The 13,559-nt window shown below is 40.2% G+C and overlaps 1 protein-coding gene across 1 annotated transcript in view; it reads left to right on the top strand.

Annotated features, from left to right (window-relative positions):
• Positions 1-13,559, top strand: part of COL4A5 (collagen type IV alpha 5 chain) — a 260,346-nt gene that overhangs the window by 234,336 nt on the left and 12,451 nt on the right. Inside the window, exons 47-49 of the mRNA XM_089678281.1 lie at positions 949-1,161; positions 5,130-5,307; positions 8,036-8,150. Of these exons, the coding sequence (XP_089534407.1) occupies positions 949-1,161; positions 5,130-5,307; positions 8,036-8,150 (506 nt within the window). The remainder of the gene's footprint in view (positions 1-948; positions 1,162-5,129; positions 5,308-8,035; positions 8,151-13,559) is intronic.

Below are 13,559 nucleotides of genomic sequence, written 5' to 3'. Positions count from 1 at the left end.
AATGTTGGCAAATAGGCATAAGTATTATTTATATTATATAACCATCCCCTGTCATTCAGACCAGGTTTAATAAACTGATAAGCAAGAAAAGATAGGTGACATGTTTTTTTACAATGGTTTTAAGGTAGAACTCAATACTTTTAAAATTAATGTTTGAAATTTGTGAGTTTTGAAATGAGCGTGCACTAATGTTAAAATTGAATGACATTTAACAGTGAAAAATAATAGAGGTTTGGATAAATTGAAAAAAGAAAACATAAATATTGTCTTGTGCTCTGTTATTTTAGAATGTACACTAGCAAATTTAATATTTAGTGAACTGCTCAGTTAAACTTTGTTTATTGATTTCAAAGTCACTGAGAAGGGAGGAGCTTTGCCCATTTTGAATAAGCCTGTGCAATCAAAAGCTAAAAACAACTTTCTCATTAATCAAAAGATATGTAAAGGCAAAGTACAGGATTCAGACAAGTAAAATTGTATGCTGTACGGTTGACAGAAACCAGATTATAAAATTGGCTGTAGATTATGCTCAATTCCCCCATCAACACAGTCAGGTTGATGGGGGAATTCCTTCTGCTGTGCTATGGTATTCTAACAGCGGGAAGTTTCCTTTCCATCAGAATACAATGCTCACTGCTGGTTGCTATAGCCACCCACAGCACAAGGAAATCCAATATTTTCAGTTGTCACCAGAACAGAAATACAGTGGACATCTTCCAATGGGGACACTAGTTCTGGTGACAACCGTTGAAATTCCTTACTTTTGGAGGGATTTCCTCTCACTTCCAGTCTTAGCTGTGGGAAGTGAAGTAAAAGCCCAATGAGACACAGATGGCAAAAACTGACAGGGGTTATATACCTACCTTACTCCATCAAGAAAGAAAAATGTTTTCGCTTGAGTTCTACTTTACACAATTGTTATACATTTGTATGTCTTAATATTAAAAGGATCAAGAGGAAACCAAGGCCCTCCAGGTCCAGATGGATTGCAAGGTCCTCCTGGCTCTCCTGGATTAGGATCTGTAGCTCATGGATTCCTTATTACCCGCCATAGCCAATCTACAGATTCACCACCTTGTCCTCAGGGAACTGCCAGAGTCTATGATGGATTTTCTCTTCTCTATGTGCAAGGAAATGCAAGAGCCCATGGTCAAGATCTGGGTAAGGAAGCTGCATGATGCTAAACACATAAAGGAGAACAAATATAAAGAATGTCTGCACACACTGGCAGACAGTGGTCATCAGCTATAAAAAGGGAAAATATAGCATGTTTAATGTTTTTTTTTTCTTTACAAATGTGTTCAGCATAATGTAAGTAATATTATCAGTTTGTTTAAGTGTTTTAAAACCTTGTTTCTGTTGATTGTTTGTATTACTATATTACATGGGGCAGCCTTTAAATTAAATAAATCACGATCCATACATTTGGAGGCTGTGTTACATGCTAGGTAATGCTAAGCAGTATTTGTAACTTAAAGTGTTACTAAACCCACAACAGTAAAATCAGTCTGTATATGCAGTAAGGCATCCTTCTTATACTCACTGTGGAACCAAAGGGATTAATCCTCTGCATTGTGTAAAAAGGCCGTTTGATCCCTTCTTCTCTGTTCCTTTCCATTTTCAAGAGACCACCTCTTATCTCCTGATAAGACAGACTGAACCGTAGGCATTTGCATATGCTCAGTTTGGTGTGTATTGCTAGAGAGGTTTTTTTTTTTCTTGGGAGGTTGCATGTGATCAGCACAGGGCCAATCAGCACTGTCCAGACAGAGGTCGGGGTTTTGCATCCTCCTAGAGCAGAAAGAAAAGTCCTCCTACAAGCTTTAGCTAGTGCTGGCCTGGACACCGATAGAAGTCACAAGACTGCTCTAACTTCTGATGAGAAAAGGTATTTAGCAGTTTATATTTACTAAAATAATTGCACTTCCATGTTCTGTGTACTGTGGGAGAGCAGATATAGTAGATGCAGGGTCCTGGGTTTAAGTAACACTTTAAGGTGGCCATAGATTTTTAAGGGTGACCAGACAAGCAAATTTCCTAGCAAGACTGATCAATAATCCAGCTCTACAGTGCTCTGCTGGACCCATAGACAAAAGAAGCATTTGTTTTTGGGGTATACTTACTGTTAAAGCTAACCTCAAGTCAAAAAGTTTTTCAGCTCCCTAACATTAGGTCCCTTTTAACATCTTGCCTACTGTGGCAGTTTTTTTTTTCATTTTTTGCACACATTAAAACCTGCATTTTTTTGCTAGAAATTACTGTAACCCCCCCCCCCCCCAAAAAAAAATATACATTTTCTGAAAGCACAGACCCTGGAGTATAAAATTAGTGTAGTTGCAATTTTTTTTATGTGTCATGATATTTGTGCAGTTATTTATCAAATGCATAGTTCCAGGAAAAAACAGGGTGACAGGGTGCTTTAAAAATGTTTTTATTATTGTTATTTATTTTATGTAATTCTTTTTTTCACTTTTTATTTATTTTTATTTTATTGCTATCACCAGGGGGGGGGTCTTTGAGAGCCCTTTAAAGTGATTGGGCGACTGTAGAGCTGCCGATCACTTTTACAGGAAAGCCGTTCACCGGCTCTGAAAGCCCGTTCCAAGCTCATAGCTATACCAGCAGCTGTGAACTTGATTTAATCACTTGTCTACCATGCCATTTATAAACATACCTTAGTGGACAAGTGGCTAAGGAGCACCCTTACTTCACCCAAGTATACATAAAGGGAGTATCTATAAATCTGTATCTGTACTTCAATATGGCAAGTAAGTTAGATATGTGAAGATAAAGGTGAATGTTTTAATAACTCAAAATATATGTTTACATAAAATACATTATGGTGTGTAAGTAACCACTTGGTAACTGCTATAGCAGAATGACGGCTAAAGCGTGGTTACCCAGTTCTGGGAGGGAATCATATGACGTCCTCCCAGAACGCACCCTCCTGCGCGCCCCCAGGGGCACGCACCTGGCAATCTCCATAATCACTGTGTCCTACAGACCCAGCTGATCACATGATGAGGTAAAAGGTCAATCACAGCGGCCTTTTACCACATGATCAGCTGTGTCCAATGACACCAGATCACAGAGTAAATACAGTTGCCGGTTATTGGCAGCACTTTCCTCACGCTGTCACAGTGTGAGGAAAGTACTGCCAATAACCAGCAGCTGTCCCAGAGCAGATTGGCACTGATCATCAGGGCACTGATGAGCAGTGCCCTGATGATCAGTTCCCTGCAGTGCCACCCACCAGTGCCCAGCAGTATCTCCCACCAGTGCCCAGCAGTGCCATCTATCAGTACCCAGCAGTGCCACCCATCAGTGCTGCCCAGCAGTTGCGCCCAGCAGTGCTGTCCATTAGTGCCCAGCAGTGCCACCCATCAGTGCCATCAGTCAGTGCTGCCAATCAAGGCTGTCAGTCAGTGCCATTAGTCAGCGCCGCCCATCAGTGTCGCCCATTAGTGCCACCTATCAGTGCCCATCATTGCTGCATATCAGTGCAGCATCAACCGTGCCTCCTCATCAATGCCCACCAGTGCCGCCTCATCAATGCCACCTCATCAGTGCAGCCTATCAGTGCCCATCAGTGCTGCCTATCCATGCCATCTGATCAGTGCCCATCAGTGCTGCCTATCAGTGCACATCAGTGAAGGAGAAAAATTACCTGTTTGCAAAATTATATAAAACAAAAACAAAGAAAAACTTTTTTTTTTCAAATTTGTTGCTCTCTTTGGGTTTCTAGCGCAAAAAATAAAAAAAAACAGTAGTTATTAAATACCACCAAAAGAAAGCTCTATTTGTGTGAAGAAATTGCTAAAAATTTCACATGGGAACAATGTTGCATAGCCACATAATTGTCATTCAAAGTGCAACAGCGCTGAAAATTGACCTGGGCATGAAGGGGGCATAAGTGCCCAGTAGACAAGTGGTTAAAGACTCAACTAAACATTATCCTGTTGATTTTAGCTATTGCACTGCATTTTGAACTGCAGTGTGGATAAAAGAATGTGGATAGCATAGAAGATGCCAAAGAGTTTGTAATCTGGGCATGTGTGTTTACTGAGTGAAAACAGATATCGAAGAAATAATGTACTGAAGGGGTCTATGAAAGTTATATACTTTCAAAAGAATATCTTTTAACATTAAATAATATTTTTTTGTGTAAACGTTAAAGCCTACTGATATGAATGATATATTTTAGGCTGAGGAGAGGCTGGCAAAAAAGCCATCTGAATTGTGTTTTATTGGGGTAATTGGACAAAAAGTCAAATGTATATAGACAACATCTTTCACTACAGTTAGAATTCAGATATATAAAGTATATTGTCAGCAACGCTTTCATATAAGGCAACTTGTATTTCAACACTAAGCTTAGAAAGGGAGTGCATGGTAGGACATCCTGCATTTACCCTCTATGGAATGGGACTGACTTCCAGTGCCTGCATAGCTTTTTTGTTAATGATATATGGGGATGACATATTGACCTCTATAAATTATTTAATCAATATGCTGTAAGTGCTTCTATAAAACAGCTCCCATCAAATACATTTCTTTAGTATGCATAAACAGTGGGTGTTATAGTACTTTTTGTGCCAATGCACTGATTTCCTTGTCCATATTTGCACTGTATGTTATCTAAATGCATATTTTCAACAATCTTACAATTCTACTGTTTCTGAGAACACTTTTGTCATATTCTAAGACATCAGAAATAAACATAAAATGAATGTATAAATACATGATCAAAAGATACAGATGTTTCAGCTTCTAAGAGAGCACCTACAATGCAATAGTATTCAGCCATGTGAAGACACAAAACCATTTTCATTGACTTGTGCACAAACTGACCCCAGGAAGTGCTGAAGTAATTCTTTAGTCAATTGCTGACTAATATAAAGAAAACATCAGCACCTGAGACTTAATTTACATTCTAAAAATGTTCTAATTCAAGCAAAATTAAAAACCGTAAAATGTACAGCTTATCTTATGACTAAGATCAAGGTGCTAAAAACATGTTATTTTTCTAAAACAAGTCTACATGTAACTTTCAGAAGTTTTTGGAGTAATTTTCCCATTGCAATGTAAGACATATTAGAGTGTCCTTATCATTGTTTTTATTTCTTTAGGTACTGCTGGAAGCTGCCTGCGACGTTTCAGCACCATGCCTTTTATGTTCTGCAATATCAATAATGTGTGCAATTTTGCATCAAGAAATGATTACTCCTATTGGCTCTCCACTCCAGAGCCAATGACAGCAAACATGGAGCCCCTAAGGGGAAGGGACATTCAGCCATATATAAGCCGGTGAGATTTTTACATTTTTCATCTTTGCCTATTGAGCTGTTTGCAAACATGTTAAAATTGGTGATTTTGGTTGTCCAAGTCTGGAATTCACAAGTACCAACCTATGTAGATTGAATAATGTTGTACTGCCTAACTCAGTGAACAGATCTCTGTGCTGGGTTCATGCATCACCACCATCACTGAGCCAGCCAGTAGTGCCATGCTTCCCTACTGGATTTCACATTAAGAGTCATAATGACAAGTAATCAGACTGCATGTTTTGGCAATTAACCTTCCATTAGGGTTGCAGTGTAGGTTCACACCTCAAACGATTTGTCTAACTGGCAAGCTGACAACTGACATGTACAAGCACAATATTTCAGGGGAGCAATAATCCCTTTGCCGGGTAGGTGAGAATATAGATGTTTCCCTGAAGACTTGCAAGATGTGACTCCCCTATAGCACTTTGTAATTGTACAGCTCAGGACCGAATATTCAACAACCACCAGAGGAAGCTGGAGTGCACAATGTTGAGTATTCAGCCATAAATAAGTCACTAGATGCTCACAATTATTACAACACCCATGAAAACAATAATTATTACATCACAGGTTAAAGACACCACAAGACTCTCACCTATTTCAGTGATGTTCTGCATATACTACATTGTAGATTGCCAATTACTACTAAAGTGCATGTCCAGCAAAAACATTTCTTTCTTTGTTTTGTATAACGTAGGGAAAGATTAGACTCATGTCAAGTTTTTACTCTACATTTCCCACAGAGAAATATTGCCTCACATGCTGTTCTTCTGACAACATTTTATCAGACAGGAAGCGAGTGTAACTCTCCCAACAGCAACAAAGAATAAATGCTTTTATTCAGTAGAGTAGGGGAAGTCTAGAACGCTTGTCAGGATTGTATCTCTGCCATATGTGTCCCTGTTACAGATTTTCTTCTACTTCCTTTTTGGGAAGGGGATGCAATAGGAGTTCTGTTCCTTCCCCACTCTATCCAAAATCAAAGAAAAAGTTTTTGATTTCAAATACACTTAAACTTCAACTATATTCCTTAAGATGCACCTTTGCAGTGTCTTCTGTACCATTGTAGAGACAGAAACATCCATAAAGATATCTCACAAGTATATGAGGTATAATAAGCCAACATATCATGTAAAGATCTACACAACACTGAAATATAAGTTTCTCTTACATTCAATGACGGACAACTTTTTTGAATCTTGACCGTAGGTGAGCTGTTTATGTCAATGAACTCAGAGAAAGGTATTTTACCGTAAGAAAAAATCCCATTTTTGGGAGGAGAGGGGGTTCCCCTAAAGTCATATGCAATTTTTTCCTGCGTGATTCTTGTTTATGTCTTAAGACATGCTAGCAAAAGAACAGCACTCATGTACCATTCAACAGATAACACTGTGGTTAAGCATACACAGTAATATTTTTTGTAATATGAAAAGCACATACGGTAGTCAGTGAATAGAGCATCCAACAGAAAACCATGTCTGTTACATAAAACACCATAAATCAATGTGCGCAAAAACACAATAAAATAAATATACCATATTGATTGCATAGCTAAACACTCAAAGTAATTTCACATAACCCTCTGCACAAATCTAAACAAGAATAGTGTAGCACAACCAAATAAGTTATAAAGTCTAATACATAAATACATAAGTGAATGTCTGTAAACCCAATCCAACAAAGGATTTACGTATCCCAAAGTCCAAGCACCAACAAGTGTCCAGTGATGATCTTCCTAAAATAACACCCATGTGTCAATAAGCTCCACCTAAGATTAACTGCTCACCTCCAGAATATGACTTCTGAGCTAACTGTAGGTCATATGCACTTTCCTTTTAAGAGCTTATGTTCTCATTCGCATGATGCTTTTCTTCGCTCCCCAAAACAATCAAACTTAGAAACATCCACGCAAAATAAAGAGACAACCAATAGTGCTCTCTATTTTAACATTTATAATGCTGCTAAAAATAGAATGACAATTTAAAAATAAAGCACTCTGCCATGCTGGGATAAACACTCAGTAACATTTCCACTTGGTAAGATGGTCATGAGATGACATCATATGTGAGGGTCTGCCCCCTATACTGAGGTAAGAAAAGATATTATTATTATGTAGCACTATAGTAGAATAGTGAAGTGAATGTATTAGGACTACTAAAAACCTAAACGTATGAGTAGTCATCTATGTATACAATTCTAGCCAAGAAGTGCAACATCCAGTCTAGGAAAGATTCTACCAGTGATTCATTTTGGCACCAGAATTGTGTATTGGAAAAATACCCCTTGACTTTGGATTCAAATCCAGCCTATTGCTTTATTTTAGTCACCTTTGTCAGCATATGGGCAAATCACTGATGCATATGAATTGTTTGGATTACAATCCAGCCAGGCATATGACCTGGAGACTAAGCACGTTCAGCCAAGCTACAGTGCAGAAAAAAAGATCTTGTAACATAAACCAAGTACAATTTCTAGTTGTGCAAAATGTATTTCGGCATCCAGGAGTTCCTCAAAGTCAGTGTAATTTGGCAATGAAATAAAGTTGTTGCAGTTTCCTATTCAAGACTTTAAATACAGCTGAGGCACATTGTGGGAAAAAAAGGCAACAAGTACATGTATATTTTCAAGTGTGAGCAGTCTGTTATATTTTAATAATATGCTGATTATCTTCTGTATGGTTTCACACTTACCTAGGTTTTCTATTACAGGTGCACTGTTTGTGAAGCTCCTGCCATGGTGATTGCCATTCACAGCCAAACCATTCAGATTCCTCCCTGTCCTCAAGGGTGGTCCTCTCTCTGGATTGGCTATTCATTCATGATGGTATGTTGTAAACATTTTTCCTTTTAATTATGTCTCATCTAATTTGGAATGTTCCTATATTGTATTGTGATCACGTGATATGTAAGCATGTTGCTGAATTTTAGACTTGAACCTGTGTTTTGCCCACACAGGGCAATGCAAGTGGTTTACGTTCATGTCACTCTTTCCAATGGAAAATACCTTCAATTAGCTCCCCTGCTGCTTCATTCACTAACTGGAACTGAGAAAAGGAAGCCCTGTGGAAGTTTTCAGTTACACTAGTTGGGGTTTACACAGGGTTTAGAATTCTCTCCCCAACAATTAGTGAGAGCACTGGTGCACAGTGATTGCCACTGAGCTGAAACACATTGATGTAGAGAAGATGCAGAGAGAGTCAGCTATTTCTCCATACCCAGAAGATCAGGGTATTTTTTAGTGGCACAGTACAGAACACAGGGTATGTGTTAAATAAAGGGTCATATGAGTGGACACTAGCAAAAAGAGAAAGCTGCAGGAACATGCCTCTATATAACCTGTGAGGATTTAGGGGTTAATAGCTCTTTGGTACCGTCAAAGAGTGAATTTACTGTATGCTAGAGGTGCATTTCAGGAATTTTTCTGCCCACTTTTATTTAAAACCATTTTCTTTATTTAAAGTTCACAACAAAGGCTTCCCACACAGGGGTTCTCACCATCAATCAAACATAAACAGTATTCAACCTCGTGGCTCTTTATGCAGCTGTGCAGCTCAGCTTAGCAGTGTTGGTCCTCCTGACCATCCGACACATCCATTGCTCGTGCACCAACTGCTGTAGCTCAGCTCTGTGTCCTTTATGCAGTGTCCCAGCTGCTCTGTCCCTCATGGACTGTCTTCCATAATCAGAGGCTCGTGCCTCAAACTGTCCTGACCTGGATAGGTCGGTGCAGCATGCACCTCACTGCTCCCTTGCAGTCACTGACCTTTAGGGTGGGGCCCTGAGCTCTGATCCCAGCTCCAATATGAAGGAGGCACACACCTGGCTCATTAATGTACTTGCTTCCTCCAAATGATGGCCTAAACTGCCTAATCACACAGTAGCCTCGCCCTGCCAGAAACCCCTCCAACTCTTATCTAACTTCGGATTTTTGCTAGTGTTCTTGGTGATGGACCCTTTCTCTACTGAGAGAATCTTACCTCTTTAGATTATTCTTCTATCAAGATTCCTGGCTATACCATAGCTACTGCAGCTCATGCAGCAATTTCCACATCAGTCGACTCCTCATCTGAGCCTTGAAAGACCGTACCTGTACCCTGCTTGGATGAAGATGTAGGGCCTGCTTGTAATGGTGCTTCAGGTACTGCATCCTGTGTGGGGCTCACCATGGCATGTGGTACAACTTAACGAGTTAGCTGCAGGGTGCTAGACTGGTCCAGTGCTGTGGTCTGCCAGCAATGGAGCCCTATCCCTAAAGACGACTTAGTGGTATTCCTTTGGATGATGAAGCCAGGATAGGCTCTTATTTCCTGTATCATGACCAGAAGAGTCACTTGCCATTGTGCCCTTTAAATCTGTCCCAGGGTGCTGGTGCTCAAATGCATTGGTCTTGATAGAGTACAGGCTGAAACACTTTGAATGGAGTGTTCCAGTTATGTATGAGAGTCATGGCCATTTAAATGTGGAGCCCTTTTTCTCTATGCCACTTTTCTGTCTCTGGGTGTTCTTTCTTCCAGTGATCATCAGTGACCAAAGCTCCCTCCACAATACAGCACAGTGATCCCTGGACACCTTCCTAGGTAACACAGCCTACAGTGGCTAGCACATAATGCTTGACCCTTCAATCTCCACAGCAGCAGAGGTCATGAGTACCTTTTTGGAGACACTTTTACACTGTACATGGAAGGTCAAAAGCCAAGGTTAAGGGTTCAGATGGCCTTGCCAACTCTGACTCATCACCTGACTGGGGAAAAGGGTGGTCAGTCTGTCTCTAAAAGCCCTAGTAGCCCATCTTTGGATAGTACAGTATGATTCCCTGCCTTCTTCTGGGTACTGAACTAGCTCATCAGTCACTCATCCTTCCTATTTCTTATCAATGGAGGAACTTTCTGCCAGAATGTGTGGATCCATTTGCATCACAGTTCCTCCAGCATTTGGGTGAGATAGAGTTATAAATAGTTGCTAGCTTGGTGGGGGTGTAACACCAATGGTGGAAGATCTTCATAACTGTTTCCCAATGAGAAATGTTTTTGGAGAAGGAGCGTGGAGTATTAAGGACCTGGTGCCATAATGCTGCAGATGTGGTGAAGTGTAGTGTATGTCTCAGTAGTGTATAGCTGTAGATTTGGCCACTGTATGTGGGCTGGTAAGAAGTGCATATTTTAGAGAGAGTCTTTTCACACATGGGTTCTGAGAAGTGTAGAATTTGAGAAGAGCATTGGTCATTTGGTTGGAGGACCACTCGATTGGTGACAGAACATGCCAGATACAGAGATAAAGACAGAAGTCCCGATTTGGTATATTAAAGAAGGTGGACAGACATTGAAAAGTGGTGAGTCCCTGAGGTGTATATAATGGTTAAGGTTATGGACACCTGCTGTGGGCCATTGACGTAAGGGTAGGTTAGGTGATAACAGTTCCAGAGCGGTAAGTTGGAGATATTCAAGGGTTTGAGAGGAAATGCCTTTAGTTATTTGTGGAATGGAATGCCACACTCTTATCATAGCCTTAATTGTGTCTAGGAAAAAGTGAGGAGGATGGTAGTGAAGCTATAAGGCACTTAAAAGTAGCTGTAAGTCTATTGATAACACAGTACATTTAATTTGTTTCCAGGCAGTATACGCAAAGGGATTCCACCAGCATTTTGCTTGATCAAGTATAGCAGCTTTATAGTATGCTTTGAGGTCTGGTGTTCCGATTCCTGCTGATTTAGTCGCCAGATATAGGATTGAGTGGTGCAGCCGAGGCCTTTTGTGTTCCCAAATGAAAGAGTTCAGAGTGCGCTGAAATTTGTTGAGGTGACAAGGTAGCATTCGGACTGGGAGAGTTCTGAAAAAATACAGAGCATGAGGCAGGAGGAACATTTTTGTTAGAGCAATGTGTCCTTCCCAGGAAGCTTTGGCCATTGTTAATGTGGACGTTATTTGTTGTAATTTCCTGATCAGGAGCTCCAAGTTGGTACGTAAGAGAGCAGAAGAGGGTGTGACTAACTGTTGGGTGCCCATGAGAAATGCGTCGTCTGAGAAATTTCATTCCTATCTGAATGGGTGAGGTGAATACCGTTGATGACTTGAAGTGATTAAGTTTGAATAACGATATCTGCCCACAGTAATTCAGTATCTGTAGGAGAATGGGTAGAGATTGTTTGGGTTTAGAGAGTGAGGCAATAAGGTCATCTGCATAAAGGCCAATCTTGTGAGAGACCTCTCAAACTTCGATACCATTAATTAATGTGTTAGCATGAATAAAAGCTGCTAATGGTTTTATTATCATGGCAAATATTATAGGGGACAATGGGCACCCCTGACAGGTGCCATTTGTAGTAGTGAGTGGGTCTGATAGGTATCCCACTGCCCAAACATTAGCTGTGGGTTTATCCAATGAGATGAACAGAAAAGGCGTTCGATAGTACTCAGCCCACTGAATGAGGTCGATGAATCTCCATGTGCCATCAGAGGCTTGCTGGTGAGGAATAAACCCAACCTGATCAGGGTGTGTTAGTTGAGGTATGTATGTTTATAAACGTGATGCTAAAAGTTTAGTTTTAGCATCACGAGTAGGGAGTATTGAGTAGGGAGGTGGGTCAATAATTACCTGAATTTGGGATAGTAACTATTAGGGCCTCTAGGAATTTCACCAGTTGTCATGAATCTGTTCAAAGAGGCGCATAGGTGAGGGACGAGCAGGTCGGAGAATACCTTATAGTACTTATTACAAAACCCATCTGGCCCTGGGCTTTTATGTAGGGGGAAGGTTTTGATGGCCAGTGCAAGTTCCTGTTCTGTGAACGGCTGTGTTAGAGTATTGTGTTGGGGGTAATGGTGGGAAGCTGAGCTGAGGATAAAAAAGACTGTATAGTGTTATCTGATGGGGATGACTCTGTGGCAGATATGGCAATATTATAAAGTTTAGAGTAAAAATTTCTGAAACAGTTGGTGATATCAAGAGGGTTGGTGCATCTATTACCCTGGGGGCTTGTAAGGTATGAAATTTTGGACTGGGATATTTTGTGCTTATATTGATTAGCTAGAACCCTGCCGGGTTTGTTCCCTTGGGAATACCAAGAAAGGCGGGGACGTTTAATTTAGAATTCAAAGTTTTTATGGAGGTGGTAGCTAAGGTCAAGGCAGAGTTGACAGGGCTCATTAGTAGTTTGAAGAGTAGGAGAGGTCTTGTTGTTAAGCTCAAGTGCTCTTATGGGGTCCAAGTACTGGGAAGTAATTTCAGAGCGTCTTCTTTTCTCTTGGGTACCAATTTTAAGGAACAGTTCTATAAGCACTGATTTGTGAGCATTCCAGACTATGGTGGGGTTTGGGTACGAAATCTGAGTTAGATGAGAAATAGGATTCTATTCCAGTCTTGATGTTTGTGTGTTAGTAAAGAAGCATGCATTTTCCATACTGTATTGGGTTTGGGAGTGGGGCCAGTGCATAGGGTTATAGTCACTGGAGCATGGTCGGACCATGTTATGAGCTCAATAGAGGCAGATGTGATTTGTTGTAGAAGGGATTTTGATGTAAGAAATAGATCAAGCCTGGAATAAGATCTCTGGGTAGTTGAAAAAAAAGGTATAATCCCATTTCTTACCATGCATACACCTCCAGATATCATAAACATTTTCAATAGTAAGCATTGAGGATAACACAGAAGAGTGTTTCCTTTGGGGATTGGAGGAATCTAGGGAGTGGTCTACTATCTCATTGACGTCCCCGCATATAATAATATGCTCCTGGGGGTAGGTAGAGAGTTTGTTTAGAATATTTTTATAAAAGGATTTTTGTCCAGTGTTAGAGGAGTATAAATTAACTATAATTAGTGGACAATTATTGAATGATGCGGAGAGAATGAGAAATCTGCCCGAAGGGTCTTGTTCAAGGTGATCCAGCTGAAATACTATTGAAGAGCGAATGGCTATCATAACACCTCTTGCTTTTTCTATCTGAATGGGCATAGAAGCAATGTGGGTATAGTTTATGAGTACAGGTTGGTGCTTTATTTTTAACAAACTGTGTCACTTGGATGCATAGAATATCTGTATGTTGGGCTAAAACTTCTTTCCATATTAGTGAACGTTTGAATGGGTGGTTAAGATCCTTAGCATTAATGGTGGTGATTGATAGAGACATGAGGAAGGAGGAAGAGAGATGCTAGCTTGAGTACGGAAAGGGATCAGTACCTCTTGTTTCATGGAGGTCAAAATATAACTATCACTAGACCGTTGAGGCAGAATAAGTTG

The sequence above is a fragment of the Staurois parvus genome, unplaced genomic scaffold, assembly GCF_062004578.1.
Source record: "Staurois parvus isolate SC_StPar_1 unplaced genomic scaffold, SC_StPar_1.0 ptg000202l, whole genome shotgun sequence".
Classification (NCBI taxonomy): Eukaryota; Metazoa; Chordata; class Amphibia; order Anura; family Ranidae; genus Staurois; species Staurois parvus.
The sequence above is the reverse complement of the archived record's forward strand: the minus strand, read 5'-3'. Positions and strand labels throughout refer to the sequence as shown.